General features: G+C 37.2%; 1 protein-coding gene across 3 annotated transcripts in view; it reads left to right on the top strand.

The window, feature by feature from the left end:
- Positions 1-1,839: 1,839 nt before the first annotated feature.
- LOC581118 (dynein heavy chain 6, axonemal) overlaps positions 1,840-25,155 on the top strand; it is a 59,215-nt gene continuing 35,899 nt past the window's right edge. For all 3 annotated transcript variants that reach the window (XM_030972363.1, XM_030972361.1, XM_030972362.1), the window contains exons 1-28: positions 1,840-1,956; positions 4,094-4,340; positions 4,807-5,031; positions 5,496-5,743; positions 5,969-6,239; positions 6,591-6,725; positions 7,187-7,313; positions 8,050-8,191; positions 9,756-9,918; positions 10,323-10,588; positions 12,242-12,350; positions 12,740-12,860; positions 13,260-13,411; positions 14,262-14,414; positions 14,808-15,059; positions 15,370-15,498; positions 16,065-16,178; positions 17,333-17,476; positions 17,919-18,128; positions 18,653-18,865; positions 19,418-19,522; positions 20,216-20,388; positions 21,029-21,189; positions 21,657-21,877; positions 22,279-22,389; positions 22,707-22,988; positions 23,726-24,025; positions 24,351-24,504. In XM_030972363.1, coding sequence (XP_030828223.1) covers positions 4,122-4,340; positions 4,807-5,031; positions 5,496-5,743; positions 5,969-6,239; positions 6,591-6,725; positions 7,187-7,313; positions 8,050-8,191; positions 9,756-9,918; positions 10,323-10,588; positions 12,242-12,350; positions 12,740-12,860; positions 13,260-13,411; positions 14,262-14,414; positions 14,808-15,059; positions 15,370-15,498; positions 16,065-16,178; positions 17,333-17,476; positions 17,919-18,128; positions 18,653-18,865; positions 19,418-19,522; positions 20,216-20,388; positions 21,029-21,189; positions 21,657-21,877; positions 22,279-22,389; positions 22,707-22,988; positions 23,726-24,025; positions 24,351-24,504 — 4,900 coding nt within the window. In that variant the 5' untranslated portion in view covers positions 1,840-1,956; positions 4,094-4,121. The remainder of the gene's footprint in view (positions 1,957-4,093; positions 4,341-4,806; positions 5,032-5,495; positions 5,744-5,968; positions 6,240-6,590; positions 6,726-7,186; positions 7,314-8,049; positions 8,192-9,755; positions 9,919-10,322; positions 10,589-12,241; positions 12,351-12,739; positions 12,861-13,259; positions 13,412-14,261; positions 14,415-14,807; positions 15,060-15,369; positions 15,499-16,064; positions 16,179-17,332; positions 17,477-17,918; positions 18,129-18,652; positions 18,866-19,417; positions 19,523-20,215; positions 20,389-21,028; positions 21,190-21,656; positions 21,878-22,278; positions 22,390-22,706; positions 22,989-23,725; positions 24,026-24,350; positions 24,505-25,155) is intronic.

The raw sequence follows: 25,155 nt of genomic DNA, 5'->3' as shown, positions 1-25,155 counted from the left end.
GGGCTTGGGAGATCAATACCCCCCCCCCCCACCCACCAAAAAAATCCTTGATTAATTTAACGATGCACATTTAGAAAATGAATGCATGCAAATAACCCACAACCCCTCCCCCCTAAAATATCATTCCTAGAACCGCGCCTACATGTACTGATCTCCTAGATTATTTCAGCACGCTACTTTAATTTCATGGACGCCCCATCCCACCCCACCCCTCCTCTTTCGGCGAGACAAATCATTGACAATACAGAAAAAATAGATAAATACGTTTGATTCAGGCTGTGGACAGCAATCGAAATACATGATGCTTCCCTTTCAATAATAAGATCCTGGTATATATGGCTAAGAATTTTTCAAAATATCAGTATAATAATTCGAATAATCAAAAGTTTATTTCAGGAATACATCAAAAACGCATCAAAATTTGTGTTTTGTATTAGTTGTACAAGTGGTCTCTTTATTATCATTTTTCACTGCATTGAAAAAGCAGTATACGGCTCTTAAATTTTTATGAAGACTTAAATTATAACTAATTACCATTTGGAGCATTCTAACTGTACATGTTGATGTGGAAAGATCACCAAAGGTTCGACAAGATCAGAATCACACGAAGCTCTTCGATGTCGCCTTGTTGTGGACAAAGGTCTCATTGGCCATCGATCTCCAGATCGCCGCATCCTTTTGAATATCGCATCGTTTTCTACAAATTTTGATAAACAGCATGAAATAATTTGGAAAGAAAAATATGACAGATACAAAGTTAAAGGTTATCAATAGCTCATACTATGTGATTAAAGAATTCATAAAAATTCATTCACAAATAAAACTGTTATAGATTAGTACTGTACGCTTAGTATTTTACACATAAAAAGACAACATACCATTGGGCATTGTTACTACTTGGCTTACTTTGAAATCTCGAAATTACCACTTTCTAAAAGATTATTATTTCCTTTTTACTCTGATACTTACCACATATAGCAGTTGGAAGCAAATGCATTGCACTTGCAATTAATACAAAAAATATCTTAAGCATTGCTGCCATGTTGCAAGAGATCAAAATTATTAAGTTAAAGTTTCCTGAATTTGATTGATGAGTGGAAGCTGAATATTACAGTGCCATGACGACGTCCAATAAATCTCTCTACGCATGCTCGATTTGTATTTCTGCGCAACGTATTGTGATGTCACAAAATACATTTATATGCGCGTTACTACTACTAGCCACCGGCTTTTACCAAAAACATGCTCAAACCCAAGTAAATCATATCAATACGATTTCAAGGATTAGATCCCTTTAAAAAGCCCATGGACACTCACAGCTAGTATTCCTTTTTCTATGTAAGTCCTCGGAAGGACCCAAAGTGCAAAATGTAAGATCCAAAGAATTATCAGCTAATTATGATAGTGTTGCAGAAAGCGATTACCGGCAGTATCTATAATATAAATTATAATGTCAATGTGACAGTTGCTATAATTGATATAAAAGCCTTATTCCCCTTAATCATAGAATAGAATTTTCTGCAAAAAACGTCATTGTTAAATTAATTCGGTAACATCACAAACGAAACAGCGATTTTTGAACAGACCTCCACCTTTTTTTTTGCAAATAGCAATATCAAGTCTTAAATATCTACAAATTAAAGTTAAGATACACCTTTCTCTATATGTACATGGGCCTTTTTAATATTTTTCTCTCTTTTTCTATACTTCGTTTAGAAAGATAAATAGAAAATACCAAAAAACATTACAATCGTCAGTGGCATTTACTCATACGGTATAAAAACGCAGAGGGCGTTTACAATTCGACCGAAATCTCGACGCGAGATCGAGAGCTAGCGTTCGGCTATTGTTCGGGAATTTCCGTCTAACTTATGTTGTTGCCATGGTCTGAAGAAGCGAAATCAACATGGCGGAGTAAACCCATCAATTAAATAATCTTGAAGTTTACATACAAAGGTAAGAGCTTACAATTACCTTTTCCACAGTGAGTTTTGCTTCCATCCAAGCTTAATGATTTTCACTTGATTATTTTAATGTTTGAGTAAGTTTTTTTTTCTGTGCTAAACTGGTTTATGCGAACGATGTTTGGTCGAAAATACCTTGCTCGTGCAACCTTCGCCGGTCGTCCATGTCTACACCGCCGCAGCTAACGGGCTGCGGTTTTTCAACACTCCGCAGACATCCATGCTGCGCACTGCATTTTCAGATCCAAGCAGTTTTATTGAATTTATGTATTTTTAATGCATTTTTGCTCAAGAAAATTTGTTAGATCTTAAAACGTTTATGATTCTTTTATCTGATAGCTCAATTGGCATTCTTCTTCCAGAAGTTGTGTTAATTTTAGGTTTTGGTGGGTTCCGATCCGGACAGCTCAACAGGTGTTGTGACTTATTTCGGACAGTTGATCATGTTGATTGAGAACAGCAATATGAAAGAGTTTACATGCAATATTCCATACATCTTTCAAGACTTACGTTGAAAAATGTAAAGGATGAATACGTATGATGGTTAGATCTAGATCTAGGTCTAGGCCTAATGGTATTTGAATGATACAAAGTTTTGGTAGACTTTCAATGTCAAACGTGATAGCTTTCTTTGTCTTTTGTTAAGACTTGTGACTTGTGTCCAGACACACAATCTTCGTCCTATGAAGGGGTGACCAAAGTTCGCGGACATTTTAGAACATATTACAAAATGTGATATTCGATCTATGATTTCTCACATTCTACACAACTTGATTTCTTTTAATTATTACCAAATGGACGGCAAAGTTTTTTACTACAGATTGGTTCAACTAGAAAAATTTAACGTCGAAGGATTTCGGAGATATCGCGATCTAAAAATTTGATGTCCGATCGTGCGTGCGCGCTGCATCTAAAAAAAGTCATAAAAACAATGAGACCTAACTTCACGCACGGTGGTTTACAGTCGATTTATCAAAAAATGCGATCCATCAAAAATAAGGTAATATCATAATTTGCCAGGCAAGATATCGTACAATCAGTTAGTACCACTCTTTACTTACAATTTTGAGGATTTCTGATCTCAAAATGAAGATTTCCAGACCCTTATCGGTAAGTTGATAATTTTTCGGAACGGACGCAAATAACTGCAAAATTTGCCGATCTTTTGTCAATATTTTAACAATTTCGCACCCAATTCTAAAGAAAATTTCGTTTCTGGGTAATTTTAAGACCCTCATTCCATTGGTGATATCAGATTTTCGAAATCTTACCGATTTTTTGAGAAAGCGAACTTTGGTCACGCGCGAACTTTGGTCACACCGCCATACTACTAGTCTAGACCCATGCCCATGGAATGGCTCTTTGATCACGATGTTGGAGGAGATGTCTTTTGAAATAAATAATGCCCTAATAATATTAATAAAGACAATGAAACGTCAAAGCGCGGTTTCAATATTTTTAATTGCAGCTGCAAGATATCAGTTATTAAGTCTTTAGGTTTTAGGAATTAAAAGTAAAATTCCAGATCCTGTGCAATTTCTTAATCTCACAAAACCATCTTAGATTTAAGCCTACAAGTGTAAATGTTAGTGTTGTAATAAATGTTAAGGTTGTCATGTTTGTGTTGGCTGAAAATTGGGCATTGAAAACATTTTAGATTTTATCATAAGTGTGTTAATTAATCTTAGACCTATTTATGATGATTTTATGAGATATGCCATGCCCCACCTCAGGTCCCACATTAATGGATCGGTTGATCAGGTCACAGATTATGAAATGCATGTTTATAATATGTTGTTGAAGTTTAAGATTTCTAAGTCCTAATTAATACTATTACTAATCAGTTGAGATTAATATTTCAATAATTTTTTCCAGGCTTCTGGCTTGCTCATACAGCACATATAATTTGTGTGATCAATCTATGATAGAGGAGGGGCCATTGTCCATTAATTACTCTTTATTTTTTTCTCTTTTTTTTAAACCACATTAATGCAGTCCTTGCAACAAATAATTGAAGCAAGTTTTTGTTGTTGGTTGGATTACAGGGAAGAACTCATTGATATTCTTGTTATGATTCATATTTGTTTTTCATTTTTTTACCATTTTATATTTATGCTTTTCAACCACAGAAAATAAGATAAGGAGAAAGAGACAGTCATGTCTCGGTCAGTGGATGGCGTTAATGGCCAGATGAATGGCTCTCCCACCAGGAGTTTGAATCTACCTGGTGTGGATCAAGAGAAGCTGAAAGGACGCCTCTACTCGTATGCCCCCAAAGAGGCAGCAGTCGTCAAGAAATCTCTGAAATTTGCAAGAATAACACCAGCACAGCGCAATACAAGAGCTAAACCTACACTGGCCAAATTAGAACCTTTGGTGAGTTTGCCCATTCTCTAATTTCCTATCAATATATCCATTATACTGTTTATGCAAGTACATTATGTAATTATGTTTATCTTCATTAATACCTGAGATGTTATTCTGAAAATAATTATCTGTAATTTCTGTTGTCATAGCAGCTGCGGTGGTGGCTGCATACATGGATTAGTCCTTTTTTTCTTTTTTCTTTTTAGATTGAAATTTTATGGCAGTTAAAATTCCTTCAATAAAATAGGAGGTAAAATAGTTTCAGAATACCACCGTCTAAGGTGTCCAACCCGCCATGATGATTAAAAACAATATATACATTGGTAGATTGTTTTCACAAAGAGATACTTGCTTAAAACTGTAAATAAGTCAGGTTTTATTTTATTTATTTCACAGTTGCTCTACTGTCAAAGCAAGTTTTTTTTTTTTTTGCCACATTTTAAGAGTGTCTCCATCATACACTATTCCATTTCAGCCTGGACTTGCCAGGTTCCAAGCCGAGCACCAACCAGAGTACATAAGGCGTAAAGCAGCAGAGGCCCTCGGTGCAAGCAGGGGGCAGCCGGTACCCCCTCCCGTTCAGAGCAATGGTGAACCAGACAGTAAGAAGACAAAAAGGGCTTCCTCGGTGGAGCCCCTGGAGAGACCACCCTCATCCTCACCCTTACCAGACCTACCAGAAGACCTCAGGCAGAAACAGGTATTGAAAGGATTTTGACTCCAATAGCAAAATAAAAACTAGAGACTTAATACCAAAATAACCAACTAACTGAAGATCATCTTCACCTTGATTTGGTCCTTTTATCAACTAATCGTGCATTTAGTACTCTTTGATATATCCCTTAAAATCTGTTCTGTACATTAAATTTTACAAATTTGTTATGTAATTTTCAGCAGTCCTTACGCCAACCATGACTTTTTCACAAGATTTAGGAAGGGCATCGATCTATCTTTCTGTGTGTTTCACTATTTGCCAAACTTAATTACAAGGAGAAGAATTTTGTAAGAATATAGATAAAGTTAGAGGCATGATGAACCTACAATGCCATCACAAGAAAATTTTAATTTTTGTATTTGGGGGATATGATGCAGGTGAAAGGATTTGTGTAGAATAGATTGCACCACCAAAAAAAATCAACTCATCCCAATGTTTGTTTCTCTCAGGATTCTTTGGCGGGACACCCTCTGCGGTCTCCAACCCCACCCAAAGAGCGCAAGGAAACCACTTCTGGTATGATACCTAGGGGTGTATCCATGTCCTTGCCTGCATCTCAGGGTGTGGCTCATCTAGAAGGATGGTCAGATATTGAAGGAATCATCAAGCTGATTCGAGACAAACCTAAGATTGGTTTCATCTACATGAGTCCAGCTGTTCCCAAGTCATCTATCAAATATCATCCCTACAGTCTCAAGTGAGTTTACGATATCATGATTTTTCACATGTATAGGATTTCTGAAAGTTATGCTGCAGTGTACCCAGTCATAAATGTATGTAATATTTAATGTACATATACTTCTAATATAAAATGTTCAATCTTGCTGTCGTAGCTTATATAACTATAATGATTCTTGATATCAAATATGAACTAGAGGTATACCCTGTCTTCAAATCACTTTGCTATTTTTGCTTCATTCAGAATCGTCTCACACAATAACATCCATGCACCGGACTACTGTACCATCAGTCTTAAGGGCGTGACAAGAGTCCGTAATGGAAGCGATGCTGAGTTCACAGAGCTTGACCGATGGGAGCAGGAGTACCATTATTACACCAAGCTCATCAAGATTCCTCTCTTCCACCTCTTCCGTAAATGGAAGGCTTTCTCAACCTGGAGAAAAAATGTGAGATCAAGAAGGTTGACTTCATGCAAGAAACAGCTCCAGGAGAATCTCTTCATTGTGAATGCAGTAAGTTCTGTGCTGATTAGGACTCATATCTATACCATGTTAGATAATGTTTTTATAACAAAGTGTTGAGATAATCAACATCGGTCATCAAGAAACTTATGTGGCGAAATCGTTTTCAATCTCTGAAGATGTAGAATAAATATTTTTTTATATGAGATTGTTGAATGTTTTTAGGTTGCAATTGTATTTTCCCCCTTTTTGATATTTAATGTCTGTAGTGAATATCAGTATTTGACCATATTGTGTTAGTCAAATTGCTGTCAAAGATATTTTTGTCAGTTATATGACGTAAGGTTTATATTTGGGACGTGTACCTTGATTCTTACCTGTTATACCTTTGTGTACTTTCAGTCACTACGACCAGCATTGCTGAATGTAAGAGAGATGTGTTACAGGATCAGTGACATGGGCCTATGTAAAGTGGAAAAAGGACACACCTATACTCTCAATGAATTCACCATGGCACAATTTACTCAGCTCAATGAGGTAAGATATCAAGACATTCTATTTTTGGTAGAAATGGTAATTCAAACTCTTTGTATGGCAATAGCCTAAACTCATTTGTCTATTTTCTATCACTCGTACTAGTATGCAGCTTTTTAATTTTATCTAATAATATCAAGGAATAATATGATTACATATGTATAGTGGTGGGGGTTATTTTACCTGACAGCTAAGACAACAATAAATGCTTGTTAGTAAGCAACCAGCAGACCGACGGCTTTAAGTCCCCTCCGAGGGACCTGGTAAGGAGGATTAATGCCTTACCTTGGCTTGGTTTTGAACCAGGGTCACCAAATTACGAGACCACTGCTCTACCGACTGGGTATCGCGTCTCCTATTTTATTAGAATGGGGAAATCAACCATGTCTTTTGTTTTCCTGTGACCTTGTCAGTGGAAAGTGGTCTATCATAACATTTTGGTTTGGTAATTTCTCTCCCTGCAGGTGTCAGGTCGCCTTGCTGAGTTCCGTGAGCTTGTCAAGGAGGTTGTAAGGAGTGCTTGTAGGACAGCTCTTCTAGAGGCAGGCTTCACACCTGATGACTACTTCCTGGATAATGAAGCCAATGGAGGTATGTGTGTTAACAGAAACATTCATCCGGTACAAATTACTTGACTCAATATGACTTTCATGGAGCCTCAACACCTTTCCAAACGCGATATAGGAACTAGATCATCCCAACAATCCCTAGACCTCCCATGATGGTAAATTGTTGGTAGTGTTCTTGGTTATTACTGGTTGTAACAACACAAGAGACTCTTTTTAACCAACCTCCCTTTCTAAAACACTGACTAATTTTTAGTAGGAAATGATCAAGCTGCTCTTTAATTCCACAAATGTTTTGAAAGATATAGGATTAACAGGACTATTTCCGTATTTGTTTAAAGGTATAGACCAGTTTTGGATACACCCCCCCCCCCCCATCAAAAAATGAAATGGTAGCTCTTATTACCAATCGTGTGAAAGAACAATTTTTGACTAATACGTGATGATACGAATTCTGCCGGGAGACCGCCTTCTAATTGATATATTTGGTAAATTATTATATAGATATCGTGCACGTGTCGCATAGTCCCATATACATCTTTCTGTGTACAGTGCTTGCAACTTTACCAAGACTTCGCCAAATTTTGATGACTCCAGAACCTTGCAGTACACACCAATACTTATATGCTAGATGATCAACCTTTTCTGATCGATTCCACAACATTTTTTTCACAATTCAATCGCATGACTAGAGCTGGTCTTTACCTTTATGGAAAGAAATATTTGCATTTCGTGTATTTCTGTATCCATACTTGTTTCAGAGGATGGGATGCCACCAGGTACTGCTGACTCTAGCTACATGATGCAGAGCAACTTTGATATGGATCTCTACCAGGATGCCCCTGACAAGATGACATACACTGAGCAGGCTAACAAACGCAGTCACTGCAGGAGACTTACATGGTATGGAAGCTTCAAATTGTTTAAAAACTAAGAATTCATGTTTCTTTTAGCTTAATTCATTGATTAAAGCACCATCACGAGGGGAATTGAAAATTGATATGCAGGCCAAATAAATGTGTTCATGTATTTTTTATGCCTCCGTTACGAAGTAGCCGGAGGCATTATGTTTTCGGGTTGTCCGTCCGTCCGTCCGTCCGTACGTCCGTACGTCCGTACGTCCGTCCGTACGTCCGTACGTCCGTCCGTCCGTCCGTACGTCCCGTTCTCGTGATCGCGTTATCTGAAGAACCGATTGATGGATTCCTGCCAAACTTTGGTCATGTATGTTACTTGCAGAGCCGATGAACTGATTAGATTTTTGGGTCACGAGGTCAAAGGTCAAAGGTCACAGGGCTCATTATGTATGCAAAAACAGCTCGTGATCGCGTTATCTGAAGAACCGATTGATGGATTCCTGCCAAACTTTGGTCTTGTATGTATCTTGCAGAGCCGATGAACTGATTAGATTTTGGGGTCACAAGGTCAAAGGTCACAGGTCACAGGGCTCATTAGGTATGCAAAAAGAGCTCGTGATCGCGTTATCTGAAGAACCGATTGATGGATTCCTGCCAAACTTTGGTCATGTATGTTACTTGCAGAGCCGATGAACTGATTAGATTTTTGGGTCACGAGGTCAAAGGTCAAAGGTCACAGGGCTCATTATGTATGCAAAAACAGCTCGTGATCGCGTTATCTGAAGAACCGATTGATGGATTCCTGCCAAACTTTGGTCTTGTATGTATCTTGCAGAGCCGATGAACTGATTAGATTTTGGGGTCACAAGGTCAAAGGTCACAGGTCACAGGGCTCATTAGGTATGCAAAAAGAGCTCGTGATCGCATTATCTCAAGAACCGATCGATGGATTCCTGCCAAACTTTGGTCATGTATGTATCTTGCAGAGCCGATGAACTGAATAGATTTTGGGGTCACGAGGTCAAAGGTCAAAGGTCACAGGGCTCATTATGTATGCAAAAATAGCTTGTGATCGCATTCTCATTAGAACAGATTGATGGATTCCTGCCAAATTTCGATCATGTATGTATCTTGCAAAGCCAATGAACTGAGTAGATTCATGGGTCATGAGGTCAAAGGTCATGGGCTCATTATGTATCCAAAAATAACTTGTGAACGCATTCTCATTAGAACTGACAGATGGATTACTATTTAACTCAGGACATCTTGCAGAGCCAATGAACTGAGTAGATTTTAGGGTCATCAGGTCAAAGATCAAAGGGTCATATATGTATATGAGAAATTGCTTGTAATCACGATATTCTGAGAACCTCTTAATGGATTACAATTGAACTTGAATTTGAAAAATTTCTTCTGTTTTGGTTTGTAAAATTGCTCTATGACGGAGGCATCATTTTCGACTGCGCGCAGTCGAAGTTGCATCTAGTTTCTTATTCTGTATGAACAGCATGCAGACTGGATTAATTCACACTGATTGAAACAAGCATTTTTTTTTAAATATCAGTTTCTTGCACGGGTTAAATTGTGTCTTTTTGTTTTTTGTCATATAGCTTCATTCGACTAGCTGACTACCTGATTGTGAACACCATGCATGTCTTAGCAGTCAATTCTGTCACCACACTGCTTAACTATCTGAGAGAACAGCTTCAGAACACACCAACTCTAGCTCAGATTCAAGGCAGAGAAGATGAAGAAGATGAGGATGATGAGAAGGTACTGTAATTAGTCATTTTATTTGCTTAATGGCAGTTAACAACTACGATGATGTGAGTTTGTACGTACTTCAGTCAAAGCTGTATATCAAAGGAAGCAATAGTGATGGTAGTTTTCCCCCCACAGATTCCCTTAAATACAAAAAGAGAATCATTTGTGTATAAATAATAATAACAATAAAGGTTGTAAATGTAGACAATAACAGATTCATAGATTTGTTTTCATAAAAGCTTCTTCCCCGTTAAGAAAAATTAAGATGTATGTTTTGTAAACATAAGCAGTGCTTTTGATATTATACAATATGATACAATATGTCCGTATGATGTACTGCTAATCAAGATATTCCATGCTAAGATTTTTTTGTACATTAAAAGTTATATATGAATTCTCTTTGGCCTCTCCAGGCTACAACCGTTGCAGGAACCAACAGCGCATCCTCCGTGGTCGGAGGACCTGCTGCCATTGCTGATGATGGCATAGGAGGCACTGAGCAGGTCGTACTTTCACCTCTGTACCTCACTGAGTTTGTCCTGGAGCCTCTCAACATCCTCTTCAGTCCCAATGTGGATGATTACCAGGACGGCATCGCAGAGACCATCAAACGCTTCCAGGAGTGTGTCCTGGGAGTAGAGAACCTTGTACCCGATACTTACTTTGATGCCTTCACAAGGTAAATTATACACCAAGATCTCATCATTGTATTCATGTAATACAAATCGAGGGGTCAGTGACACAAAGACGTAACTCCATTTTGGCTATTTTGAGAAAATGTGGTTTATGTGTCACTGAGCACTTGGCCTTAAGAAGTTAAAACTGTGCTTCACTAGCCATTGACGTCAATGGGGTGTTGGGTGGAGTTAAGTCTTTGTGTTTCCTGGAAAGCCCACATTTTTCTGAACATTTTGATATCAAATACTCATTTTGGCAAAATATGGAGTTACGTCTTTGTGTCACTTAACCCTTGGAATGACTGTTTTCATCTGTGTACTATATTTCTTTTGATGGGATTTCCTTAATGAAAAGGAAGTCAAAATTCATTAGTTGTCCATTTTATAGAACTATTGGATGATACTTCGTAACCTTTAAATGTTGGTAGAGAATGATATAGTTTTTTGTGTTGATATCCTTGTTGATCCTTCCTTATATAGCACATGAGAAAATGATATAATTCTTTGTTTAAAACCTGAGAGCTCTTTGTTCATCTTTTATTATTTCCTCATGTGGATACTTGGACTTTAAAGTTGCTTAATTTTCCTAACCTTCCCCCATTTTTATGCCTCCGTTACGAAGTAGCCGGAGGCATTATGTTTTTCGGGTTGTCCGTCCGTCCGTACGTCCCGTTCTCGTGATCGCGTTATCTGAAGAACCGATTGATGGATTCCTGCCAAACTTTGGTCTTGTATGTATCTTGCAGAGCCGATGAACTGATTAGATTTTTGGGTCACGAGGTCAAAGGTCACAGGGCTCATTATGTATGCAAAAACAGCTCGTGATCGCGTTATCTGAAGAACTGATTGATGGATTCCTGCCAAACTTAGGTCATGTATGTATCTTGCAGAGACGATGAACTGATTAGACTTTGGGGTCACGAGGTCAAAGGTCAAAGGTCACAGGGCTCATTATGTATGCTGAAACAGCTCGTGATCGCGTTATCTCAAGAACCGATTGATGGATTCCTGCCAAACTTAGGTCATGTATGTTACTTGCAGAGCCGATGAACTGATTAAATTTTGGGGTCATGAGGTCAAGGTCAAAGGTCATGCGGCTCATTATGCATGCAAAAATAGCTTGTGATCGCATTATCATTAGAACAGATTGATGGATTCCTCCCAAACTTAGATCGTGTATGTATCTTGCAGAGCCAATGAACTGAGTAGATTCTTGGGTCATGAGGTCAAAGCTCAAAGGTCATGGGCTCATTATGTATGCAAAAATAGCTTGTGAACGCATTCTCATTAGAACTGACAGATGGATTACTATTTAACTCGGGACATCTTGCAGAGCCAATGAACTGAGTAGATGTTAGGGTCATGTGGTCAAAGATCAAAGGGTCATATATGTATATGAGAAATTGCTTGTAATCACGATATTCTAAGAACCTGTTAATGGATTACAATTGAACTTGAATTTGAACAATTTCTTCTATTTTGGTTTGTAAAATTGCTCTATGACGGAGGCATCATTTCGACTGCGCGCAGTCGAAGTTCCATCTAGTTGGATAATGTCTCTAAACCTAAGTATGAAGAGAGATCCACACCAACGAGTTCCACCAAACACTTTTCACAATAGCGTTCATGATGCATTTCTCTGCTTGTATCCTTAGACCAATCATCAATGGTAAGCTAGAGGAGAAGACAGCTGGAGATGGACCTGGTCTGGACACCATGTTTGAAGATGACAAACACCTTCAGGGTGTCATCGGGAGTATCAGGGTTAGTTTCATGCACATATGTATGTATTTGAAATCTATTTGTGGGAAAAGACACCTCGGCTCTGTCTTATAAGGTGTAGCAATTGACTAAATGTGTCACAAACTTATTGTATCCTGTCTCTAATGTACATGTACAGAGATGTGATTGATATGAAAGTTAGGTTGAAAGTGCAGTTGATTTCAACAATCGCAAGTCTTTTTGGCACAGGATCCAGTGATGCATTTATACTTATTTATAATTTTAACGAGAGTTACATTTTGCATATATCTAAGAATTTATGTAGGAATCCCCCACATTAGGCACTGAAAATATCCCCCCTCCTTACATTCAAATTGTACATATTTTCTAGTCTTAATTTTATTTAAATATTGTCCTTTGTATTCTGTTAGGATGCTGTCAACAAAGCTTTTGATGCTGCCAACCAGTATGCTGATACTTTTGAAACATTCAGAGAGTTCTACAGGGAAAATGAGAGCACCGATCTGGAAAGTCTGAGTGCACAGGAACCGGGTAAGTTCATGCCTTACATCTCTTCTATAAAGAGTCGAGTATAAATCAAGTCAAAGATTACAATAGAAGATTATTAGTTTTCTAGGAACATTTCAATTAAAATATATTGTAGGTCTAATTAAACTTATTTGTACCATGCTTTTTTTTTTTTTACAGATGTTCATTGGTACAGCTTTATTGTAATTTTTCAAAAAATTATTGCTATTTGGGATTTTATATATGAGCATCTTTCCAATCTTAAGCAGTGACAAAGAAGGAAAAATCATTCATGGTGATTACAAAATATTTTGTTGATCATTATTTTGTTGTCCTATTTTTTAATAAAAATGATATATGGACAGTAGGTTATGACTGATATTTCATGTTTTTATGTTTTGATATCTTTGTTCTCTACTTCAGATGTGGAGTTCTTTGGTGAAGCCTTGGAGCGCTATCACTCCCAGCATAATAAGGCAGAAGCCATCAAGGAGAGACGCAGTATCGGTATGCTGCTGGTAGACTGTATTCAGATGAAGAACAAACTCATCCCATCTCCTCTCAGATGTCTCAATGTGAGTCCAAAGTGAAACGTCACTGGCTTGTATCGCCTCAGGGGGGTGTGTTTCACAAAGACTAAGATTGACTTTAAGTTGGACTTAACTATGGCAGGCCTTTCATGCCACTAGTTCCTCTTACCATTCCTGGCATTGGTCTCTCAAGGGACATATAAGTCATGGTCACAAATCTACAGAATTTTTTTTTTTGATGGTTCATTATTGTAGGAAAAACTATTATCTGAAGATCATAATGGTGAGAGCAACCAGTGGCATGAATGGCCTGTCATACTTAAGTCCAACTTAAAGTCAATCTTAGACTTTGTGAAACACTACCCTGATGTACCTTAACTCTATTGGGCAGAATCAATCCAAGAGAATTCAGTCAAGTTATTGTTGGATTTGAAATGTTTTTCACCTGTCACTCCTGTGAATGATAATACATTGCAGATATGAGATGTGAATGTACTCTCAAAAACATGTTGCAAGGTTTAGGTTATCTGCAGATAGCTCAGTCCATATCAAATATGCTTGACATATCAGAAGGAAAAAGATATGTCAAGCAGTGAATGTTTGAGTATGGTCTGCTGTGACTGATTATCATGAATATGATTTTAAGATCATTAACAATATTCTGAGAAAGTAGTAAACTGGTCTTACTCGAAGAATTTGGAACAGTGACTTAAGACAGAACAAAGAAGGCATAACAGGAATACCGTTTCTTTTCACACAATGGAAAAGAGCAAGTTCAAAATATCAAATTAAGTGTAGATGTATATCTTGAAATAAGAAACGCTTATTTTTTATAAATTTTATTTTTTACTTTTACTGATATATATATATGTAATTGTTTCTTTTTGGTTGGCAGGTTATCAATGACATGTTACCCAAGCAGAGTAAGAAACAGATGGACTTGTTGATCGCAGAATGCCAGGATGCTCAGTACAAGCTTGAGGTCATTCCTACCAGTACATTAGAGTTTGTAGAGAGTCTCACTTTCCTGGATGAAATTCAGCTCAGGGTAAGTCATATTATCACCATCTTAGACTTTTGCTTGGCGTTTCTGCTTGGAAATGTATCAAATGAGCTCTGATTTATTCCACAATTTAAGTTCATGCCGACAGATTGAGCTATTTGTCACTGTCACTTATAACATTTTGCAACAGATATGCTTGTTACTTTTAAGAATATGTAGAAAACAATATACAGACTCTGAAATCTCACTCTCCATTTGTACTCTGTGCAATGAATCTACATGTATGTGCTGATCAAAGGCATAGGCAAATGTTGTGGTAGAATGACTTAAACAGAGCACCAATATGTTTTTTAGAATTATGTTTAACAGATGTCTATTTGATGCACAATTGTGTATTATTCCAACACATCAAAATTTGATATTTCACTGTCCATACAGATTGATGCCTTGGAGGCGGAGTCAAACATTGTCAAGGAGATGTATGATCAGATTGACAAGTACCACGTGCCCACCCCTCCGGAGGACTTTGCCGTCTATCAAACCTTGACACCCTCGGTGACGGCTATCAGGAATGCTATTGATAAGTCTGTAGGAGAGAGGGATGGCAACATTGACAAGTTCTGTAACCACATGGACAAGGATATCTCCCAGCTCAACAAGGAGGTCAAATCGGTCAAGCAAGAGTCACAGGTCAGTAAACAATTACCATGTGGTTGCTAAGGCAACATTACTCCATGTTTTTATTTGTAGGGTTAGGGTTAGGTATAATGCTAGGTCAAGGATCCAAGTTTAGCATTAAAGTAAAACGTAGGAAATTTAACGAAGAACAAATTTGCGTCATTCCTACATTTAATATAAGAATGGCACAGAGATTATTAAAGATTGAGAGCATTTTGTGATTTATAATTTTGCTGTTTATCAGAGACATTTATTTAAAAAATATTTATACAGTTTATCGTAGCCATCTGTGAGATTAACAATTTTTCTACTTGCATTACAGAACCCAATCATCTTGGATGCAAATGCTGACAAAATCAAAGTGAAAAACCTCCTTCAGAAATTGGGAACCACTCTGAATGATCTACAGAAACAAGCCTTCACCTTCAAGTCATACCAGAAGAATTTCAAGGTAATATCAATTAATCAGGAACTTCCATTTTCATTTCTGCTCTTGGAAAAGACCAACAATAAAAACGTTGCTGTATGATGTTAGTTTCAAAATGATATTGTGGAGAAAGGAGATAAATGGGTAGAAGACTAATTATTTGCATTGATGGATGTTAAACAGTGATTTGAGTTTTTGATTATATTGAAACTACATGGTGATGATGATGAAGATGATGATGATGATGATGATGATGATGATGATGATGATGATGATGATGATGATGATGATGATGATGATGATGATGATGATGATGATGATGATGATGAAGATGATGATGATGAGGCTATGAGGATGATGATGATGATGATGATGAAGAGGATGATGCAGCTTCTGGCAAGCATGACATGTACGGCCATAGACTTATAGTCCTGCTTTAAAAGGCAATGATCCTGCTAACCATGATATTTGGAGTAGATGTCTTTTGTAATGACATTACACTTTAATTTTGTGTTATGCAATAATGTAATGTTCTACCAAATCACTTCCAACTTTGTAACTTGATGTATTTACCCTCTTTCGATCTCCAGGTTGAAGTGACCAAGTACGAGGAGCTAGAAGAGACCCACGCTGAGTTGAAGCTCAAGCAGCTGTTATGGGACTCTCTGGATGAATGGGATGTGATGACTACTGAATGGACAGATGTAAGCAATATGACATTATATGACAAAAGTACCAACCAGGGGCCCATTTCATAAAACTTGTTATCTATAACAAATGCTAAATTTCTATGACAAATTTGCTCTCAGCCAATCAGATGTCATGATTCAGTAGCTTATAACAGTAGCTTGTAACTTGTTATTGATATCAAGTTTTATGAAATAGGGCCCTGCTGAGTTCAATTCCTATGATAAATCAGAATTATGCCAACAGGTTAAAGGAATGATTTTAAGCAAGATGCCTGGTTGTGTCCTGAAAATTGCATACCAAATTGTGTAAGATCTCAGAATTGTGTAATTCTTGTACAGAATTTGTGTGTAAAGCCAAAACTAAAGATGTTGTAAAGTTGTCGTTGAGTAATTCTTGTCTGTTTTACTGGTATATTTTATTCAACTTTTTTGTGAGGATGTTATTTTCAATTTGGGTTTATTAAGAATCCACTCAAGTTTTTAAAGATATCTCAGAACAAAGCTAAGCATTCAAGTTGTGTATTCACCATTAGCAGTGTGGTCCTCAGAAAAATATTCAACCGTGTAAAATTGGAGCGTGGGAGGAGAGTTAACTGATGTATGCAAATTAAGCACAAAGTCAATAGTGGCTGGGATCCAGGACTCACTTTCAGGGCTCAGGGTTCTTACATGCTGGTGTAATATGAGCCATGTTTTGAAACATTTTCAAACACACTTTATGACTAATATTTCACAAATAAGTTTAGTTGCAAATAAATATCAACCTTTTGCTTATTTTCAAACCTGTACAATCAAAATATCTGGAGAATTACCCCCTAGACAATCCCCTCCCTGGACAATTACCCCCCTCCTACATTCACCTTGTAGGACAATTGTGAAAATTCAATACATGATGTGCGACCCCCCCCCCCCCCCCCCCACAAACACAGGGGATGGTTGTCCTAGAGGGTAATTTCCGGAGGGTTATTATGCTACAGGGCAATCGACCAAAGGGGTAATCCTAGGAGGTTATTTTCCGGGGTCCTAGAACCCAAAATTCTAACCTGTCACTGGTACATGTTTAAACCCATTGTGGACCTCCATGGTGTTGAATTGCATTATTTCTACTTGTGACAACTGAGTTTTAAAAAAACAACTAATAATGCCTTGAATATTGTTTTGTTTGATAGGCGGATTTCAATGACCTTGACCCTGAGGACCTCTCAGCCAACGTAGCCAAGTACGGCAAGTCAGTAAATCAACTTGAGAAAGGATTGCCTCCTAACCATGTTGTTCCTAAACTCAAGGAGAAGGTGGAAGTCATGAGGGAAAAGGTTTGTCTTTATTTTATTGTTTACAAACAGAAATGTAAGACATAGCAATTAGCATTAATAATTGTCTTAGAGGCTGGAATGCCCTTTTTGAGTGAAATGTGACTTGGCACTCGATCCACACAAGAAGTCAGAATATTTTGTGGTTGTAAGGTCAGTTTCATAAAAGTAGTTAAAAGAATTTATAATTTAAGAGCAGTAAAATATGGGATATGTTTACCCTACTCTATGTAAAAGGACTATAAGAATACTTAATATTATGAGTATTTATTTGTTGTTTCTGATATATATTTTCGTTTTACTTAAATGATTTGGTGTTTGGCACCAGGCTTGTTGTATATATGACATTATTCCATGTTTCATTGTACACGTTAAGAGATTTGTTCTGTTGTATTCCTGCTGTAAATTCAAATCTAATAATCCCATAATTATGATGTATTTGTAGCTTCCAGTCATCGTCAACTTGAGGAACCCATCCCTTAACAAACGTCACTGGGAGAAAGTGGAAACGATCTTGAATCACAAGTTCACTGCAGAGGAACCTTTGACCCTTGGCCTCATGACCAAGCTGAATGCCTTCAACTTCACTGAAGAGATTGAGGAAGTTTCTGGTCAAGCTTCTAGTGAAGCTGCCCTGGAATCTCTCCTCAAAAAGGTGGGCTTGCTTTATTTTGCACATGTTTCATACCATGCACTGAGGAGGTTTGACTTTGGTCATAGGAGTTATTCTTAATACAAGCTTGTATTCAGGTTCCCTAATATTGATGAAAGGATCATGCTCTTTTTAAGATGGTAATCATCACAAGTTACCCAGTAAAAAGCCATTTGGTCACATTATTTTTCACTTTCGAACAAATTAATTTTAAACTTATAAAAGTTTATTTCAATTTCCATGGAGTGCAGGAAAGCAAAGATGTGCGTAAGTTTAACAACAAAATGTTCCAGGTACTTTCTAAGACCACAGGTCCTACAAGCTATCAGATTTTCATGAAATCGACAGCCTAATGCAACTACACGTATACTAATCATATCTCTGTATTAAGTTCATTTATTTAACATGTTCTTCCTTAATAACATGATCAGAACACAAAGTCTTGATATCATGTGACATTGAACCATGTAATAAAAGAACATCAAGTACGGAAGTGGTTCAGCATGATCCGGTTGTTCTTGTTTCAGGTTGAGGACTCCTGGAAAACCACAGAGTTCACGGTTCTACCTCACCGTGACACTAAAGATGTCTTCATCCTGGGTGGTACGGATGACATACAGGTTCTCTTGGACGACTCTCAGGTCAACATCACGACCATCGCTAGCTCCAGGCATGTGGGCCCCATCAAACCAAGGGTGGATGAATGGGTCAGGAATCTAGCTCTCTTCAATGAGACACTGGTAAGTTGGTGAGGAATACGGAAGTGTGGTTTTGATAGTTTGTGGAAATCGTGTCCAGCTTAAGAGGCCGTTCAAGATTTATCTAAACACATTTATACAAGTTGAATTGTCTATTGAAGTCTTCTTTTTTTTTCCTCCTATCCTCAAGCGAGGTTTTTATTTCCATAATTTTAATACATATTTACATCAACAAAAAATAAGTAAATATGTAAAGTCTATTTATTGTTCATTGACTTCCTTTGTTGCATCTTACACGGTTGAGAAAATATTGATGAGGCAGTGTGCTATGTGAAATAATAATGATGATGATGATAACTTTGATCATGCTCTAATACTTTAATCATCTCGAAGACATACATGATTGAATTAAGCTGCAGAAGTTGCCCTTCGTTCGTTCGTGTCTCCTTAGATCAAGATTAATGTATTTGGAGCTTCTTAGAAGTTGCCCTGAAGATATAAGAAATCAAAATAACGTAAAGGTATTTCAGTGTGCATTATTATGTTGATATTTATGTTTAAAAATTCAAACCATTATTGATTTTCTCTTTACAGGAAGAGTGGATAAACTGTCAGCGCAACTGGTTGTACCTCGAGAGTATCTTCAGCGCTCCAGATATCCAGAGACAGCTTCCAGCTGAGGCTAAGATGTTCATGCAGGTAAGATCAGGGGCCTGTTTCATAAAACTTGTTATCTATAACAAATGCTAAATTTCTATGACAAATTTGCTCTCAGCCAGTCAGATGCCATGATTTCAGTAGCTTATAACAGTAGCTTGTAACTTGTTATTGATATCAAGTTTTATGAAACAGGGCCCAGAAGGGAATAAAATTTCTTTTGTAGTTTTTGACATCAGGATGTAGAGTATGCATCATTGTTTTGTTACCGGACCCATGCTTCTGCTAGCTATGATTAAAAATGATTTATTGAAATTACAGACATCATGTAATTTGGACAATTTTGGTTGAATAAACGTGTAGTCATAGCATAACAACTGAACAACTTTTCTTTTTTAGACACATCTGTGATAGAAATGTATATACCAAGATACTTGATGTTGGCAGTATTGTTTGTACATATCTTGGTTAATGATAATAATAATAATACAAAAAATTTATATAGCATTTGTGACATAAAAGTTTCAAAGCGCTGTACACTAATCGAGATTACTTCTAGAAAAATCAATATTACTAATGGAATTGATATTACTTAAATTACCAAGAAAATAAAATATTACTAACAAAATTAAAGAAATTAACATTACTTAAATTACCAAGAAGATCAAACATTACTAACATTAAGAATGGGTAGATTATTTTCACATCTCTATCTTTTTTCCTTGTCAATCCTAGTGTGACAAATCTTGGAAGGAGATCATGCGGAAAGTGAACCGACTTCCATTAGCCATCCGAGCTGCCACACAGCCTGGTCTCTTAGAAACATTCAAGAACAACAACTCCCTTCTGGACCAGATCCAGAAGTGTCTGGAAGCCTACCTTGAGTCCAAGAGAGCTGTATTCCCAAGGTCAGTAGTAATCAAGGGAATACTATTGAGATTGTTGTTGAAGTCTGTATTGTTCTTTTATGAATTCGATCAGTGCAATTTAATGCAACCCCCGTGGCTATTAGTATGTTGAACTATCTCCAAATTACCCATACTGTCAGTTTTTCATTAATTCGTCGCTGTTTTCACGAAGTGACGGTAGTGAAAAAAAATTGCATTCACTTTGCGTTACGATTTTCCTCACTGCCGTCACTTCGTGAAAACAAGGACGAATTGATGCCTGTGGTGCATGATAGCTTCATGCGTGATGTTTGCAATTCAGAGTGTTATTGACAGGGGTGAATGTTCATCTTTCAAATCAGTGAAGCTGATGATTTGTAATCAAATAATTATATGTCTTTGCTATGCCTATGAGGGAAAACCCCATAAGATAATCTCCATCTGTGACTGTCTTCAAAGTTTTGTTGAAGATGCGCTTGTTTTCAGGAGCTTATGGATAGATTTTGGTTGTGTGTCCGTAAAGAAGCACTGGTAGGAGTTCTTTTCATTACAGCTAGAGTAGTAGAGTAGATTTATATAGTACCTGCACTCTGTAAGTTAATTGTCAGATGTGATAGTCACATAATTCAGTATTTCTGGTGTTCTCGTCATTTCATTCCAGGTTCTACTTCTTGTCCAATGATGAACTGCTTGAGATTCTGTCCCAGACTCGTAACCCACATGCTGTACAGCCACATCTCAGGAAATGTTTTGATGCCATCCAAAAGCTGGAGTTTGGTACAGTAGCTGCTGATGGCAAGAGCTCTCCAACCGGAGACAAAGGTCAGAAATGAATATTTACAATTGAATTTTGTTTCTTCTGAAATGTCAATTATTTCTTTCATACTCAAATACTTCAGCTCCTCTTACAGTTTTTTGGAATTCTAAAAGATTCACAACCATTAATTGCTTCTTTGATATGTTAAGTGCTGCTTTGATAAAGATTAAAAGTTGTTTGATAGTAATGTAGTTATTATTATTATTTTTTAGTATTTTACCTGTGCCTGGGAGGCGAAAAAGCGGAATGAATCACTCGGGTCTCTCCTCCCAGTATAAAACTGATTGGGGGTGTGCAGGTGGACCTCCACACTGGGGTTTCCCCTACTCTGATACGAATAGTGATGTGGGTTCTTAACGTGCAAAGGTAGTGACTCTCCTCTACAAGGGGCCTCCATTTAACGTCCTATTCTTTTTTAGATACTTGTTGTTTGACTTATTTATTCATGTTTTTCTCTGATTTTTTTGTCCAGATCAAGCCACTACGAGCACCAACGACATCATTGCGATGATCTCTCCTGAGAATGAGAAGGTTGGGTTAGGTAAAGGTCTCAAGGCCAGAGGTAACGTGGAAGACTGGCTGGGTAAGGTGGAGGAGGCCATGATGTCTTCTCTCAGGCGTATCACCAAGGCTGCTCTCGCTGATTACGAGGTGAAATCCAAGGAAGAATGGATCGCCAGCAACCCATCACAGGTAGGCTATTTCTTCCCTTCTGAGCCCGATTTTTAAGAGTGATTTCGTGTTCAAGAAAATGTTTTAACTCTTTGCCTACAGGAACCGGATAATCCTTGTATTAAGCCCATAGGAATATGAGAATTCAGTAGTCATTGACTTAATAAAAGCAGAGTTTCTTAACAATGATGTTAATGAATACATCTGATTTCAAAAGATTGTGGTGTGGAAATGACTCTATTTAGAAATTTGAATTAAAAGGAAAAAGTGGAAGAAGTTTGCCATTATTCTGCTGACTCTTCTACAAAATACAGACAACATCATAAAGTAATGGTCAATACTATTATCTAGAAGCAGTATAATATCCTTTTGTTGATTGATCCTGAAAAGAATGCAACTATCTGGGTTTTTTTACATTACAGGTTGTGCTGACCGTATCTCAGACTATGTGGGCCCGAGATGTGACAGAGGTTCTGGAGAATACTGGGGACAGGCTTGAAGCCATGAAGGAGTTTGAACAGACAAACATTAAGGTAAGCCTGTTCATTCATTCATTAAATGCAGCATCATGAATTGTAATACAAATTTTACTGTGATACTTAGATCTTGTTTTTGTACAGAAAACAAATCAGGATTATCAATATGAAAAAATGTTTTTTAAAAACTTGTTCTTCAGTCATTTGATAGAATATAGTTGTTCTAATAAGGAAGGAAGTTGTTGCATATAAGTGTATAACATTTCCAGTTCTTTCATTTCTTCATTATATACTTTCACTACCTTTTCCTATTTTACTTTGTTTATTGGTCTATGGTGCTCATGCCTTTCTTTGTTTGTTAACTTTTACTCCAGAACCTGTTTGCCCTGGCTGCCATGGTACGAGGAGAGCTACCCAAGCTTGTGAGAGCCATCATTGGAGCTCAAATCACGATTGATGTCCATGCTCGTGACATCATCACCAGCATGGTCAAGAACCAAGTGGACTCCAGCAATAACTTTGAATGGGTCAAGCAACTGCGTTACTACTGGGACCTTGAGCTTGATAACTGTGTAGTACGCATGTCTACATCACAGTACATCTATGGCTACGAGTATCTTGGGGCGTCTGCTCGTTTGGTCATCACACCACTCACCGTAAGAAAATAGTTTTCATACATTGCATTTTAATTGTTATTATTTATCTATAGAGTACTGAAGCTGTGACGTCATCAAAATCTAATTTTAGAATTTCTCATTTTTTTCTTCATTTTCGGAAAGAGCATGCAAAATAATGTCCAAATGTCGAAAACCAATTAAATATGTTAAGTATTGGCTGGTATATGACCATCTGAATAAATATACTCCCCATAGGAATTCAATGTTATATGCTCTGGCTCCTAATGGTTAGGAGCCAGAGCATATAACACTGAGTTCCCATAGGACATATATTTATTCAGATGGTCAATATATCAGTCAATACTTAACATATTCAATTGGTTTTCGACATTTGGACATTATTGTTGATGCTCTTTCCGAAAATGAAGAAAAAATTGAGGAATTCTAAAATTAGATTTTTAATGGCGTCACACTTCACCACTCTATTCTGATCAAGAAAGTTCCCATTAGAGATATAATAGTTATAGGTAGTCAAAAACTAATTTTAGCATGTTCATGGTGCTATTTATGAACCTAAATATTCATTAGAAAGTGATCATTTATCATTATCTTAGTGAAAATAGTTTCCATTCATTTTTATGGAGAGCAGTTTTTTTAATTGTTGAAATGTTCATTGTTAGCTACTTATAGTAATGCTTCTGAAATCAAAATGTTTGGATTTTTTTAATATACATCTACTGATTCACTTATTTAATTGCTATTCTTTGTTTGTATAGGATCGTTGCTACCTGTGTTTGATGGGAGCTCTACAGCTAGATCTGGGAGGAGCTCCAGCCGGTCCGGCTGGTACTGGCAAGACAGAGACCACCAAAGATCTGGCCAAGGGTCTAGCTAAGCAGTGTGTGGTGTTCAATTGCTCTGATGACCTGGATTACAAGATGATGGGAAAGTTCTTCTCTGGTCTAGCCCAGTCTGGAGCTTGGTGTTGCTTTGATGAGTTCAATAGAATCAGTATTGAGGTGTTGTCTGTAATTGCTCAGCAGCTCATCACCATCAGGAATGCCAAAGCTGCCAAGGTTTGTTTGTCTTGGTCTTTCTTTCATATCTGTTTTAATTTTTTATGAATAGCCTTCATCAGAAAATGGTGGTGGGGGGGGGGGGAAGAAGACAGGGAATTACCTACAAATCTGTATTATTGCATCCTTAATTTTTGATAGCATGTTCAAAGATGATATAAGAAAGTATAAAAAAGCCATCACAAAAGCCATGATTTTTTCAGAATCTTTTTGAAGGATAAAATCTCAAGACTGCAATTCCATTCATTACAAGTAAAACAATGGATCCTCAATGTTAGTCATCTTATACTCACTTATAATTTATTATCTTATTGATTGATTTCAGCTCTCTAGGTTCATGTTTGAAGGTCGTGAGATCAAGCTGATCCCTACATGTGCTGCATTCATCACCATGAACCCTGGCTATGCAGGAAGAACTGAGCTACCTGACAACCTCAAGGCTCTCTTTAGACCCATTGCTATGATGGTTCCAGACTATGGTAAGCCCTTTCTCAAAGAGATGACCAGGGGGGGGGGGGGGGTTTCACAAAACTTCAGTGACAAATGACAGTTTTTGTTATAAGCTAGTGAAATCCTTGCTTCTGATTGGCTATCAGCAGATTTGTCACTGATATTTGTCATTGAAAGAAGGCTTTGTGAAATGGGTCCCAGAAAGAAGAAATGTAGAGAGAATTTTCAATTTTCAAGATTTTTCAAGACCTTTGGCTTTCTGTCAAAATCAGTCAGGCTACTAAATTCATATCGTAATGATAATAATTATAATAAAATCAATTATGAGATTGGTAAGGCGCTGAATACACTTGAAAGCAAATGTTCAAGGAACACTTGTGTGAAACAAAAACAAAAAACATAAATAGAGAGAGAGATCTTATGAAAGCATTTGCATAAACAAAGGCACATGAGTAAGATAGAATAGTTACATAAACAAAGGGATACTTAATTTTATGCTGAATTAAACAGATACAAATGATAGTAATAGTAATAGTAGTTTTATTCGTGTAAACAGGAGATTAAATGTGAAAAGGTCAAAGGTCTATCCACCTTTCTTCATTACAGTACAGTACAGTCAAACAAGCTTTAGTGACCACCTGCCTACAAAGATTGCATTGTTTGTTTCCATTGAAAGTGGT

This window comes from Strongylocentrotus purpuratus, unplaced genomic scaffold, assembly GCF_000002235.5.
Source record: "Strongylocentrotus purpuratus isolate Spur 01 unplaced genomic scaffold, Spur_5.0 spur5_scaffold_6, whole genome shotgun sequence".
In the NCBI taxonomy this organism is placed as follows: Eukaryota; Metazoa; Echinodermata; class Echinoidea; order Camarodonta; family Strongylocentrotidae; genus Strongylocentrotus; species Strongylocentrotus purpuratus.
The sequence above is the reverse complement of the archived record's forward strand: the minus strand, read 5'-3'. Positions and strand labels throughout refer to the sequence as shown.